The sequence below is a fragment of the Sinohyriopsis cumingii genome, chromosome 3 (assembly GCF_028554795.1).
Source record: "Sinohyriopsis cumingii isolate HCF-2022 chromosome 3, ASM2855479v2, whole genome shotgun sequence".
Taxonomy (NCBI): domain Eukaryota; kingdom Metazoa; phylum Mollusca; class Bivalvia; order Unionida; family Unionidae; genus Sinohyriopsis; species Sinohyriopsis cumingii.
In genome coordinates, this window is record NC_142963.1 from 112892520 (window position 1) to 112908352 (window position 15833).

The 15833-nt window shown below is 34.5% G+C and overlaps 1 protein-coding gene across 1 annotated transcript in view; it reads right to left on the minus strand.

Annotated features, from left to right (window-relative positions):
* Positions 1–15833, minus strand: part of LOC149803601 (splicing factor 1-like) — a 55025-nt gene that overhangs the window by 24005 nt on the left and 15187 nt on the right. The window contains exons 4-8 of the mRNA XM_089953348.1: positions 11597–11749; positions 9492–9612; positions 4253–4405; positions 2453–2571; positions 2061–2165 (exon numbers count right to left, since the gene is read on the minus strand). Of these exons, the coding sequence (XP_089809474.1) occupies positions 2061–2165; positions 2453–2571; positions 4253–4405; positions 9492–9612; positions 11597–11749 (651 nt within the window). The remainder of the gene's footprint in view (positions 1–2060; positions 2166–2452; positions 2572–4252; positions 4406–9491; positions 9613–11596; positions 11750–15833) is intronic.

Sequence of the window (15833 nt, forward strand, 5' to 3'; positions counted from 1 at the left end):
ACCCATCACTAGTAACTTTTGTAGAATGCTCAGCTTTTTCATGCCTGTCTACTTGATTTTTGTTTGAACATGCACACTTTGAAGGAGCCAATCTGATGCAGCATTATGAATGTGGCAAGTAACTCCGACTAGTTCAGTCAGGGTGTGTCTAATTATATGGCTCCATCTAAGTAAAAGTACCATTCCAAATGGTACTGAACAACAGAACATCTGGCAGGTGAGGATAGTTTATACCAATTGCACATGCCTTCATACATGAACTATACTTATGGCAGAAGCAATACGCCAGCAACTTTAGTTGAATTCTTTGTGCAAAATAAGGAAATACTATACTTATCTAGCAGTTGAGACATCAGCAACCTAAAGTTAGCTTAACCATTTCTCAAAATCAGTAATTATGACTTGATTCATAATATATTTGTAAACCCAAAGTTAACTTAACCAGTTTTTGAAATTCACAAATGTTAACTCAGTTCATTGTACATTTGTATAAAAAGGGTTTTTAAAAAATATTGTATAATTTTCGGAAATTCTTAACGATTGGTGCCTCTGATATAAAAACAAATGCATCCTGCAAGAGAGAAGTGGTTCAAGATCAATGTTGGTTACGGCTACCCTTTCAAGATAAGCAGCTATTATGAAATTATTCAAAGATTGTGACAGTAAAACCTCATGTTAATATGGCCATCCCTTCAAGCAGTGAAAAGATTTTATAGACAGTCACCATGGTCATCATGCTAGTGGTCTAATCAGTACCATCTTTTTTGAGGACCAACTAGATATCAAAAGAAATCTATAGTGAAAGCACAATGTCTGTATCAATATATGTTTAAAAGAAGTAGCTATATTAACAGTTTTGACCATAACTATTTTCATTTAGGACCAATAAAATATTGTAAGTCTTTCAATGAAAACCCAATGTCTATATGAATAACTGTTAAGGAGAAAGCGCTGGATGAATACATGGATGGCACAGAGACAAAGGGATTCAACTCTTAGACAATCTTTACAGAATCAGGTGTATAAAAGTTAGAAATCTGAGAGTATGATTGTGAATATCTACAATCAGCAGAAAGAGCAACAAAGGTTGACATCTAGAAATCGTTTGCCATTTGGAGTTGGTCGTTTTGTAAATTACTGATTTCAACATGGCATGACTAGTTTAATCAGTTTAATGTCATAACATATCATTAATTAAAGCTGTTTCATGTCAAGATCCTTGTCATATTTGGTTCAATTCTGCTGTCCTGTTTCTAAGATAAAGTCCTATGAATGTTTTTCAACTTGTAGTAGCATCTTCGCCAGCCAAGGTTCCAATAACCCCATTTACCCCTTGGCAGATCGAACGGCTATATTCGTAATTTATCCAAGCGACATCTTTTGGATTTCATGTGTTGCCCCCCTTAGTATACAATGCCACCGAACCAATAGTGTGGTGCATTGTACACCTGCCAAAAACAGTGTTTGCAATTGACCTAGAAAGGAGGACTATGTACCAGATGGAAGCCAGTACAGGTGTATTTGAGTGAAAGGTATTTGTGCAAACATGGACCGACACTGGAAAATTGCTTATTTATCAGTCCATTCAAATTGTGAACTCCCCTTGTCTTAATCACGTAGCATCAGTTCAAATTTTAACAACTTAATTTTGATTGGATGCGGTGGCTTGCAGCCGCATCTAATGAAATTCACAGACCCAAAGCACAGAAATATCTGCTCAACATGCCAAGGTGTAGATAGGGTTATCGGAACCTTGGCTAGCAAAGATGCTTGTAGTAGTGCCATCCAAATTTGATAGCAGATCGGCATCATCTGAATAAATCTGTAAGACCTACATGCCAGGATGCTTACTTTCAAATTTGGTCAAATTCTGCCAAGTGGTAATAAGAAGTTGTAAATAGGTATTTTATGCATGGATGATGAATTGCAGACAAAGAACAATACCATTAAGCATACATGGTCAGGTGAGGTAAAAATTAAAGATACAAGCCATTTTCTGAATCTTGAACAACTCCTTTCTTGCTTCATTCCATAGTACCTGCATAAACAACATTTTGTACCTTTTCTGTTTGCAGTCCTGAGCTATATGACCAGTCCCTCCACATATTGTGCACACGATGGTATTGGTTACGATGGTCTGAGCCTGCTGCAACTGCTTCAGTTTCCTGCAGGACAAAATAATGTTCGCTGATTATATTCTTCCATGTTTGTCCACTTAAAATACAGGTTTACATCTTAATAGGAAAGAAAACAACCAAATATACAGGCCTTGACAAGGTTCATATACTGGTAAAATCATCAGCTCTTAACATGATCCTTTCTGATTCCTTCATGCTTATCTGACAAGCCCTATATTCTATGAAGTCTCACAAACAATGATTTGTTTTGCATTGGTGAAATTTATTTTCCATGATTATTTTCCCATTTAAAGGTGAAATAAAAAGGGCCTTACGCTAGTCCATCATTTTCCCTCAATGTTCCATTCAGTAAGGCTAGTTCTCTCAGCTGCTGTCGACGTAAATCATTTTGACCTTCTGGAACTTCTATTCCTTGCTGTATAATTTCTTTTATCTGAAAGCAAACATCGATCAGATGAATCAATCTTCACTATGAATTATCCAAGGCAAATTCAGACAACTACTGAAGGGGATACATCTCTGTCACTGATGGCTGACATCTTATATTGAGGTTTGGGCTCTGTTCTGTTTAAAGAGCTTAAATATTCTCAGTAATTTTCTTGCGCTTTACTTATACTTTTATGGTAATTTTTTCACAGCTGTTTGCTAAGCTTGTAAATTTAGTTCACTCCGAGATACAATATTGAGCTAATAAATGAAAAGTGTTGAAAAGAGACATCTTAAGGAGTGCCCTATTATTTATCTATGCATGCTCTGTTATATAAGCCAAAGAATGCTTTACTTATTTCAATAATCCTGCAGTTCACATTAAAAATAGAGAGGCCAATATGAATTTTCAAGGAATCCAAACAGGACTGTTTCTTCCTTTTAGCTGCTAGTGCTGACACTATATATCTGATATTTTTTATCAGTTACAAGACTTTCTAGATTTAGGACCAACCAGACATCATAAAAAAATCTTTCAGTGAAAACCTTATTTTGAAATGATGATCCATTCTAGAGTAGTGACAACGTGGCCAATTCAGATCTAAACTTAGCACTATGTTCATTTAGGTCCAACCTGACATCATATGAAGACTTTCGGTGAAAACCCCGTCTTGATAAGACCATCTATTCCGGAGTAGCATAAAGCAAGATTTACCACAGGGGCCAACATGATTTTCAAGATGGCCACACTATGGATATACTTGTAGTCTAATTGGCATCATTTTCATTTAGGACTAACTAGACTACCTATGAAGTTTTCTAGTAAAGACCCAATGCTGATATGACTTTCTATTTAAGTGGTGGACATATTGGAGGTCAGAATGGCACAATTTTCATTCAGGACCAACAAGACATTATAAGAAGTCTTCTGGAGAGCACCCTATGTCATTATGACTTTTTGTGCAAAGTAAGTAGTAATAACAGATTTTCAAGTTGGCTGCCATTGTGGACTAATTGGATGTCAGATCTGCACCATTTTCATGTAGGGCCAACTAACAATCATAAAAAGTATGTTGCTGAAAACCCCTTGTGAGTACTTTTGAAAGAGTAGCAATTAGAAGATTTTTAAGGTAGCCAATTAGGCCCAATTTTCATTTAGGTTTGATCCGAGGATAAATGTGTGTGTTAAGTATCCTGGCTAACCTCAAGGTAGTTTAGGAGTTGAGGCTATAGCAAACTTGTGTTAACAGACCAAGGAACAAAGGACAACATGCCTTTCCATAAGCTCCTCTGGTCTATAATTAGCAAGGCTAAAATCTTACTCTGTATTGCATACTGAAAATATACATATGCAAACATAAAAGACTCCCTTTTATAAATGCACAATAATAAACTAATACTTGAATGGGGCCTGACTGATTAGGAAAATTCCATAACATACTATACACACAAGCATTCCTGACTGAAAGGATGTGAAACTTTTGGTAGCTGAATGGTCCCAGGTTCAATACCCACTCAAGTCAGTGGGTTTAGTTGCATCAGTGTCCTTGGAAAAGGCACACATCTATTTCCTCAGCATAATGTTGCCAATTATGTGCGCAAACAGTAGATAAATTACAAACATATTCTAATGATGAATTCAGTATCTATATAAACAATAGCAACAACATAAGGCCCAAATGACTTACCTTTTCCACGGCCTTCTTTACATTTTCTGGATTGTTAGCAGTAACATAGGCATGCAAAGGTTCATCCTCTCCAGGTAAGGGTTGCCCATCCTTCCTCCCTATCTTCCCATCTTTAACAGAACCTTTCCCGCGAATGATTATCTTGGCTCCAGTCTAAGGAAAAGATATAAAACATGAGACCCTTAAGAGAACTGAATGTAATCGCCGAAAAATATTTCCTGGAGATCAAGACCCAGGGCTTGAATTTAACACAAATTTCTTTGTAGCCAGAAGGACTAGTATATTGAGAAATTTACTAGTCCTGCTAAATCTTTACTAGTCCTGTTCACAAAACAATGTCACACAGCTTTCATGAATGTTTACTGATTCAATTTTAAAGTTCGAACAACCCGCAACAAAACTGGACATTTTCTGTGTTTGTTTTTGCAAATTGCGTACACCAGTTACACCACATATAGTTCCTTTCCTCGTCATAATTCAGCCATTCCCTGTCTTTTGACCATTTCTTCTGAAATTTTCCATTACGCTTTTCCCTATTATAAGAATTATTCCTCATCATTCTCATTCAACTTTTGCTTTTTTTCTGGTGGCTGAACACCTTCTATCAAATGCCACATTTTGCTTGTCTTAAAAGGAGGGAATTGTGCCTTGTTTTGAAATACGAGATGTTATAGTATAGCTGATGCGAATTATTTAAAGCAAGAAAGGGAATGGCACAGTGTCCTTTATATAAGAAAATCAGAGCAAGAAACACGTTTCAAAACATGTGTCTTTGTCCCCTCCCAAAATTAAATGGCCTCTCCCTAACAAAGACTTAACTTCAGCTTATGTTATGCACGATCAAAGCAGTGGCTATTGTAAACACTGTTATAAAATATTAGCATCAGAAGATAGTGTTAGTTCAGCTTGGAAAAGGTGTGTTCCCATCAAAAGAAGTCATCTGACACTCGGTGTGTTGTATTTAACAGCTCCAATTACGGTATCATAAGTCGTAAGTTTGGTAAATGTTCCTAATTAATCGAACCTCAATGTATTGTTGAAATTAATAATAAGGCAGAAAATTTTCAAATCTTAGATGCCCATGCTCAGAGATTTTAATTCCCAACAAATGTACGGCATTCTGCTTGGATATCTCCACGTGTATTCAATTATTTGTTCATTTTTGTAAGGGAAAAATATAAAAACTATTCTTATCATCATAGCAAAAGTAGTTGTACGGAAAGGATGTGTCAATAATGTAATCGTAATAAACTGATCTAATTCTTATAATTATTTCGATGGAAATGTAAAATATGTAGTTTCCTGTTTGTGACTGTTGGAGCATTTGGATAGCGAGCCAAAAAAAACAACCTTAAACAAAAAAAAAATTGCAAACTAATTTCTTTGAATAGTTTTTGCCGTGTTCTTTTGTGTTGTATACCGCTCTGAAGTTTGTTACTGTGGTCGAGTGAATAAAGTGATATGTCATTTTTTCATTTACTTCGTTATTAGATTAATTAGGATCATTTACCAAACTTCCATTGTTAATGACAGGACCATAATTTGCGCTAAGTGAAATGCACAAAATCGGAGGGATTCTTGTTATAGAAACGCACCTTTCCGAGGCAGAAATTGACTTCATCTTTCCATGCTAATATTTTATGACCGTGTTTACAATAGCCACTGCTTTGATTCTACAGAACATCTGCTAAGTCAAGTCTTTATTAGCGAATGGCGTAAACAAACGCTGACTATTGATAACCGAAACTTACTAGCCCATCGGCCTATTAACATTATGAAAGTTACTAGCCCGACAGGAAATCTGCTAGCCTCTGGCTAGTGGAATACCGATAATTTCGAGCCCTGAGACCATTTCTTCCTTTTAACTGCTGGTGTTGAAACCATCTCTATTAGTTATATTTTTCAACAAAAGAAAGATTTGTAAGTTAGTTGCTGTGGTGGACATACTGGATGTCAGATTGGCACCATTTTCATTTACTACTACTATACTACCAACATGACATCATAAAAAGTCTTCTGGTAAACTCCATGCTGATATAACTTTCCATTGTAGAAACACAATGATGACAAGATTTTCAAAACAGCTGCCATGGAGGCAATATTGGAAATTAGATTGACACTGTTTTCATTTTGGGCCCAACTAGAAATCATATGAAGCCACAATATCAACAAGATGGTGTTGCAGCCATATTGGAAGTCAGATCGGCACCATTTTCATTTACAACCAACTAAGCATCACAAGAAGTCTTTCAGGAGTAGTGAGAAGATTTTCAGTATATTTAATAGCATTTTCATGTAGGACCTATCTGACTTCATAAGAAGCATTTAGTAAAAAACTCCATGCTATTACGAGCATCCATTTTGAAGACAGCCCCTTTCATGGTAATACTGAATGTGCAAGCTGCACCCGTTTCATTTTGGACCAGCCAGATATTAATAAAGCCCCCCTGGTTAAAATCCCATGGCAATATTACTTTTTGTTCCCATAATTATTATAAGTATAATACTACTAATTAACAAGACTCCCTCAAAGGGACTGATTCCCAGCACTGGCCAAAGAGAATTTCCAAAAATCCATTTTAAGACCATTTCTTTCTTCTTTTTTTTTTTACTACTACTACCACCTCAGAATGGCACCATAATTTCCCTGGAGAAAAATGTAAACTTTCTACATGCCTCCCTTCAATCTTCATGCTTATCATGGTATTCAATGACTTCTTGAGCCAATTTCTCTGTTGGCTTTGATCCCATTTTGGCAAGAAAAACCACTTTCAGAGTCCACAGTGCAGTTTGGTATGACATTATTAATGCCAACAAAGTGATCAGGTATACAGTAACTGCCACGCAAGTTTGATACTATCCCTTGGATACAATTATTGTCATTTAATTTTCTTAACTAGTGACTGTTTCCACATGTCAGTTGCCACCATCACTTAACACAAATCCTTTCTGGCTTCTTTCCAATAGTGTTTGACAAATATTTTATGTTCCTTCTTGCCAAACTCTTCCCTCTGCTCTTCTGACAAAATATCAAAGGCCTCATTCCAACAATAAAAATAGACAAATATTTTGCATATCTCAAAGTTCTGACAACCTTATTCAAATTTTCTATATCTAGCTAACACCCAATGAATCCATACAATTTTAGCTTCTTTTCAAGCCATAAAATTAAATTGCAATTAACTCCGAAAATCAAACTCTATAAATTAATTACTGAAAAATAATCAGAATGAAGTTATGGTGCTTGCTGTCCAGTTAAGTCTTTCTAAAAATCCTCTTCCTGTATGGCTTCCAAATGGTCCTGATTATTTCATGTCTTTCGACATTACTATTTCTGTATCTTGTTATGACTATTCTTCTTATGCTTGACAAATACACATCACCTCATTCTATGATAATATTTCCCTTTTATTCCAAGGATGGCACAGTATCAATTTCAAAATGATCCCAATTTTCTTCCCTAGTCTCAGATTCTGATGCCTGATTTGACCAAGTACAACTGCCATCCTTAGATGGAGTTGGAATTTCAGAATATTCTGAAATTCTTCTTATTTACGTCTTTAAAAAAAAAAGTGAAATGACTTTAAATTCTTCTCCATTTTATAGCTTGCAGACTAAAGGTTAAACCATGTGTGTACATCAGTGAACTTTGTTTACCTTACCCAATGAGTTTGTTGAATTATCAAAACTGGATTCTTACCTATAAGCCATACATATTATTTAAACCATGTTCTCAAGTTGGTCACTACTGACAGGATGAAATTTCCTAGTGACAAGCATGCAAAAACCCAATATATTCCAGTCACATTATTAACTGGATTGAGGACATTTACCAAATATGAACTATAAGCATTTTTTAGGGCATACCCTAGAAGCAACTCTGAGATACATACATGACCAAGTAACATGGCTCAATGGCCAACTGTAATTAACAAATTGATGGCATGATTAAAGAAACAAACTCTTTAACAATGAGGTTAATCTACGGTGTATAAAAAGGGCATATGGTCATATTATGAATAGACACGAACACTGATGCCAAAATGACCACTACATAGAGCTTCTGCCAAGGTATATTCAATAAAAAACAATAAGGAATCAGTTTTCTCAATTGGTAAGTAAGCTAATATTTCTTTTTGACCATTTTACTTGACCTCTGATCATGTGCAAATGCGTAGGTCACCTAGTGAAGATGCATATTACACTGCATTTATTTCTCTTTTCATTCAAAATTCTTCAAGTATGTTATCACAAATTCCAATAAATTTAAAAAAAAAATTATAATGCCTAGACACAGTTCATATAGCTTATGAGAAATATTTGTCACAGATTTTTTAAGACATATTCAAGGTCTTTATAAAGTTTTCAAGAAGTATTTTGTCTTATGTCTCATTTTCGATCACCATATTGTATTTCTTATTTATTCACTATGTTTTCACAATGTCAGTAACAGAACCGATATATTTTGTATGATTTAAGATCTGAATTCTCTCAGATACAATGAGATTATGAATAACTGATGGAGTTTTTCCAACAAATTCTGAGACTTTTCAATGATAAAAAGCAATTTTTTCTCTCTGAAATTTAGTTTTTCAAGGTAAGCCACTTGAGGACTTTTCATGGTTGTAAAACCATGCTTGAGGACTCGGATCCAGAAAACCAGTGACTTTTGACTTAACACAAAGTCACTCCAACAAGGCCACTTGCTTCTTCCAAGGTATGTCATGCAATTGTACATACCAAGAAGGCAGATGGCTGGTACAACTCGCACATTGTATACACAAGTAAATGGGCAGTGCATATAGTGTAAATAGCAATTAAACTAAACACAGGGAATTACTGGTTAGTAAATTATAGCTTTGCCAAGCTATATTAGGCCATCTATCAAGGTGAAATGTGGATTACAATCTACAACAGCTATCTCTGAGTTGATAAGAAGCTGTAGGGGTTATGATACAACTTACTGCCCTGGAATGAACACTATTAACATCATTAATTCAATAAAAAAAGTTCCTCAAAAACTCAAAAGCTTTAAGTGCACACATGAAAACTTTAATCCAGTAAAAACATCATTATCATCAAATTTTCATGTTACAGAGATGTCTGCAGAAGTGATTTACCCACCATTATAAACATTATTCTGTAATAACTTCCAAATGCCACTAAATAGTCTCAATACAATCCTATTTAATATAGCGGTTTCCAGACAGGTAAGAAATCAAGGATGACTGCCACTCACCTCTTTTTCCAAATTCTTCAGAGTGTTTCCTCTTGGTCCAATCAGAAGGCCAACAAAGTTGATATCTGGATGCTCTTCCTGGGGTATCATCACCTTGTCACTTACCCTCACTGTTGGGGGCCTGCAAATTATGTTGACATGGAGGTAAGAATTATCAGGATTTTTTTTTTAAAAAAATGGATTAATTCCATTGCAGATAGCATAGCAACTCTGTATAAAGCAGTAAACTTAACAAATAAACATTATTAAACAAGAGTACCATGAACAGTACACAGTTATATGCCCACTCTCTGTTAAACAGTCATCTTACACAGGCCTTTCTTTTAGCAGGTAACAGAGCTAGTTAATGAGTGGAATTAGCATGATAATATGATACAAGTACCATGAATTCATAAATTCTTAGTGACATTTCTGAAGGAAAACAAAATTACTAAGCAATGTTTTATGAATGACATACAATAGTCAAGCTTAACATGACTGTGGACGTTATCTAAATTTTTAATCTGTGTTAGGACAGGATTACTTGTGCAAAATATCAGCTCCACAACATTAAGAGATCACACCCAAATCACACTAGATATTGACTACATAACAAAAGAAAATTACCTATCCACAGATATTACAGAGGTCTCAATAGGACTTTAAAACTAAGATTCCAGTCTCCTTTTCTGGTAAAAAATATTGAGTCCCACTTGCAAAAGTTGCAGTCCTCTCCAATAAGCATATTGGGCATATCTGAAGTGGCTCAGATAAAAAGAACCAGTGGTTGTCACCGAGTTTAGTTTTCCATATTCTTTACACCACTAACATAGAGCTCTCGTTTGTCCACCAGACCGAGACTGACTGAATTTTGTCAATTCAGTGAAAGACCTTATTCCAAACACTAAGCCAGGCATCACACTTTCTTAAATATGGCTACTGCTCCAAACGAATCATCAGTTCAACCAACTTTAACACTCTTCTGAATCTCCTTACAATCTTCATCAATTTGCCATTTAACCCCAAAATACTAAACCAAATTTGCAAATGGCATCTTGCCTAAATCTCAACGTGTCTTAATTGAGGTCACATGCACTACTTATTCTGCTACACTAGGAAACGAACACAATAATGAAAGCTCAAGTTGTTCATTTGATGTACTCTTATAATGACATGTACATCGCTGGGTCTTTCTGCCTCTCAATCTCGTTCATTTTAAATGTCAGCACATTTTCTCACCACTCAGCAACTAGTTGAAGTATTTGAACTTCCTGCCCAGCTACTGCGTTATGTTCTTCTGATGTACTCTTATAATGATAAATGTACATCCATCATTGTAAATATCAGAACAGCTAAAATGATCAGTTGATCAACACATTTTCCCACTCAGCAGGACTGGCAAACCTTTGAATTTGATGCCTAGCCACTGCATGCATATGGAGGACTTTTTGCATCCCAAATAAAAAAATTGCATCCTAATATGCGTGATTAAGTGTTTCCGAGAGCTCTGTATTACTGATTTTGAACAGTTATGAGACTTTTCTGCAAGACTAAAAACTCCAAATTCTGAATTATATCAATCAACAGTCCACGAGAAGTATTTGACAGACTAAAGGCTACATTTTAATGATTCAAAAAGATCGTTTTATGATACAAAAAAGCATTATTAAAGTAAGTTTCATGTTCATGTGCTTTATCTGTTGTATAATTTGGGACCATCTTCAGGTGGTGAGGCATGGAAATCAAAAGTTTTATCCAAAAATTATCTTCTAGATTTCCAACTGATAATCCACTATCCTGATCTACTACTGATAGCAAGCTAACTAATGTTATAACCAATCTCTAACAGATGGTATGCAACAACTGCAGAAGGAATTCAAACATTTAATTCTGAATGATTTCTGTCACATTCTAACAATTTGAAAATAATTTCCAATTTTATAAAGCTAATTTCTCCAAACTTCTTCCATCTGAGTTATCAGTTTGTTCAAATCACAACTATTTATTATTATTCCCTTAGTTTGCAAATATGAATTAGAAAAGTAGAACCCAAACCCACCATCCCCATTTATCTGAATGCTGTTTTATCTGAAAAGTACATATAAACAGGGTTCTATTGTAGTTACTTATAATCTGCTGGGGGTTTGAATTCTGGATTAAGAGCCAAAGCTTCCTGGACCAGATGGTGTCTCTCTTCCTCTAGCTTCTTTCGGGTACGGTACTCCCGTGTGTTCAGACGCTTCCCTTCATTGTTATAGATTGGCTCAGGAGATGGAGATCTGTGAAAGAATAAGGATATTAAAAACATTAATACTGCATGTGTTTGGAGGTACATACCAGTCATTTTGTTTATGAAGTTTCAAGCTGTTCAGTTAAATATCTCAAAAGAATTTTTCAAACTGGAAGAATATCAACAGAGCTCTAGAAGTTGACTTTAAATTATTAGTTGCAGGGATAAAATAAGACTGTTGCCCAACAGAAGTTGAATCTTAAATGGGTGATTCACAAAGTTCTCCCCCCCTTAGGTGACAGCTATTTGACTCCTTAAATTTGTTCCAATATAAAAATAGTATAAAAATAAAAGTTGTGCTGGTCTATAAAAATGAGATGAATCAGAACTTGTAGATTACAAGATTTAGCATGCCCAAAAATTGGCATTATGTAATAAGTATGCAAAAAAAATAATGGCAGAGGTTGGAAGATCTCGTCATTTGCAAACATATGTAGGAGAAAAAAGTATATTAAAAGAAACTTTGGAACAAAATGACTGATATGCAGACAAAATCCTTAGTTATTCTGACAGGGTTTTGTGTAGCCTCATACCCATAGAATAACAGCATCCAAGTAAAATACTGCAGCTGGCAAGTAATTCACTTTCTAACTGTTGCAAACCTATTTATTGCTGTACTCCAGCTTAGCTTTCCGAAGAAATACCATAAAAACTTTTAATATTCTTTTCATTAAATTTTAGGATATATCAATAATAATAATAGTTATGAAGCCCTGCTACTGGATGATGCAAGTTTTTCTGGTAGAGGAACAATTTTATCTGATACGAAAACTGTGTGAAAGTGGATAATGACCGGCCAGTGAAATTTTCAATGTATTCAATGGAGAACTTCCAAACCAAATGTTCTTTTCTGTTCAGGTCATGTGTTTAATTTTGGTTTTCAACAATGTGTGGATGATTTGGATTTTTAACACAGCTTTAAAAAAAATCAGCCATATCGCTACCATGTCTGCAGTGTGGCAATTTAATGTGATGTCTAGCACTGGTGCATCATGCCGCAAATATGTAGCATAATGTCCCACCCAGTCACATTATCCCGACACCAGGCCAACCAGTCCTAATACTAATGTTTTAATGCTTAGTGCCAATTGAGGCAGTTGCATGTACTATTTCATGTACTATTTTTATAAGTTTCTTGTATGATTGAGCCATGATTTGGACCCACAACCTCCTGCATCCTAAGAGGATGCTCGAACCACTTAGGCCACTGGAGCTGTCGGTTTTCAACAGAATTTAAGTTACAGGGTAAAACTTCCTTCTCATATACCTGACACCAGTATGAATTACCAATCATGTCTTATAGGCCATATAAATGAACCTGAAATACACTTTCATGAAACCAGTCGTTGCAAATCAGCTGACATAACAAACAGGTTTTCAACATTGTCTGAATATCATTAAATTCAACCTGGATTTCCCAATAAAAGATTACACATGGATTCCTAAAGACATTTTCTCTCAAGCTACATTTAGAATATAATTACTTGGCTTTTAACAAAAAAATATCTCTTATAATATCTGAAATATTCTTATTCAAAACACACGACATGAATTTTGTCATAAAATTAACACTTGAATACAGTCTCTTAAATGTAAATATTACACAATCTCTCAAATAAGATGCATTCGAATATTGTATATTCTCTTTTTGACTTTTCTGTATGTAATTATGTTTGTATTGTTTGCCTTGAAAAGGGTATTTATAGATCTCAAAAGCATTCGGTCAATTTCTGATTTGCTGCACCATATTTTATCACATTGGTTTCCATTACAATTTTTCATCCACTACACTTGTTCATTAACAAAGACTTTCTTTCAAAGCTCTGGTACATTTTGGAAAGAGTGTTATTTGCTATGTGATTATAATTTGTAACATCCACCCCCATTTTTATGTGTCTCTCTTGTAGGTACAGAGAAACTTTATATGTGAATACGTTTTACAATCAGTTATTCTTCTTACCCAAGGTAATGATTATCTTTATATCAGGTTCAAAATCTGACATATTAAATAATTGTTTATACTAGAGATTCTAGTCATTCAAACTGCATTATTCTGAGCTGAAGTTAGAGAATGTCTGAATAAGTGCAACTGGGACCATAGTACACAAAATGAGTAAAAAAGCAACACCACTAACACAAAAAATTTCCAGGACCAAATAACTAACAAACTATTTTAGTTTTCTAAATAAAAACACAAAAAAGACTTATTGTTTTCATGCATTTCAAATAGACATTTATGTATAAAGCAATTCACAATTCTGTCCTGAAATACAAATTTTAAACAAAAAATAGATGTGAGTTACATAATATGCACAGAATTGAGATGAAAGAACACAATAAGTCATGTACTGGCATTCTTATAAAACAAATACATTTGAAAAGAATGTTTCACTGAAGAAGAAGAATCATTTTTACTAGCATCAAGAATTATATCCAAACATGAAAATATAAATAATTTCTGAAATGAAGGAATTAATTCCTATGCATAAACTGCAAAATTTTGGAAGTGGACAAGTTATCTTACAGACTGTTGGTGGTCCTGACAGGCTAGCTATGCGCTGAAACTAAGATGAGTATTACAAACTTACTTGTTTGTGTTTGTAGCTAGCCTGTGATGAATCCCCATCCAATGCTTTCAAGAACCTACCTTGTATTAAGTAAGGGTATTGATTATGAAAGAGAAAAATGCCATTAGATCAAATAAAATCATTAATGGATCAGCATTGGGATATGATACCTGGAAAATGAGACAAGGGCACATATGATTCTTTATACTTTTTCTTTTGTTGAAGAAGAAAAAAAAGCCTTTACTTAGGTTTGTTCATTGCTCAAGTTATGTGGACGTTACAAGCACATGCAAGAAACAAATATGCTTAGGTGGTACAATTTGTACTAATTAGGAGAGACTACAGTAATCGTTTCAGAGAAAACGAGACGGATGACAAATGGCTCCTAGAGTGTAAATTTGGCAGATATCTGCATCAAATTGGGGGGTTTCATAAAAATGTTACAATCTAAATGAAGACTAATTTATAAAAACCAAACTGCCTGTTTTTTTATTGGATTTTTAAATTTTTTAAATGTTATGTTGTTATTATTTTTCTCTATTTTATAATATTGAGGGTTGAATTTAACACGAATAAATGAGAAAGCCTGGCAGGAAAGGCCAATGACCAATTCAACATGTCAATTTGATTTTCCACATTCAAGAATAAGAATACCCAGATAATATTATGAACTGAAATCATATCTAAGTGTAGAACCAGTTGCTATAAATGTTTGACTATTACCAAGAAACTATTAAAACAGCGACGTCTAACACTAGGAAAATAAAGCATAATAATCTAAACTGTATTCTGAATATTAACAAATTAACTTAAATTTGTATATGTGTGCATGTGCGTATTCCCAATGGTAATTAACTAGAAATTCTTATATTCTCTTGTTTTGTATGACTGTGAAATTTTGATCTCATTTATGCTTTTGATTATGTCACAGCAACATAGGTAGGTTATTTAGTGCCAAGGCAATTGGAATGGATGGGTATTAAAAATTATTGTCTGCAGGTCATTTTAGAATTACTTGTAAATGCAGTGAGACTGAATTTTGTAGAACAATTTTGTGACATACAGGCACAATGCCTGAATGTTCAGGGTCACTCTGTCTATAGTAACGGACAATAGACAATGTTGCACTGCTTAGCAATCTGTGATTTTACTCAAATTTGCAAATAAAAATATGTTCAAATTCCACTTGACATTACATGAATTAAAAGAGGCCATGCCACACAATCAAACACTGTAAAGTCAATGTAAGACCTTAAGAACAGAACAGAAAACAATCTACTAGTAGAAGTGACTTTGAGTATAGACGGCTAGGAGTCTCTTTTTTGTTTTTAATAAAGATGGATTTATTAATAATTTACATTCTCAAATTAAAACTTAGAAATATTGCTTTGAAAGCCTTAAAAGTTTTGTACCATTGTTTATTTCCCATTTTAAAGTGGATGTAGAATGAATAACAGAAAAATAATTATTCTTCCTTTTCAATTTTTTAACCTTTCCATCCTGACA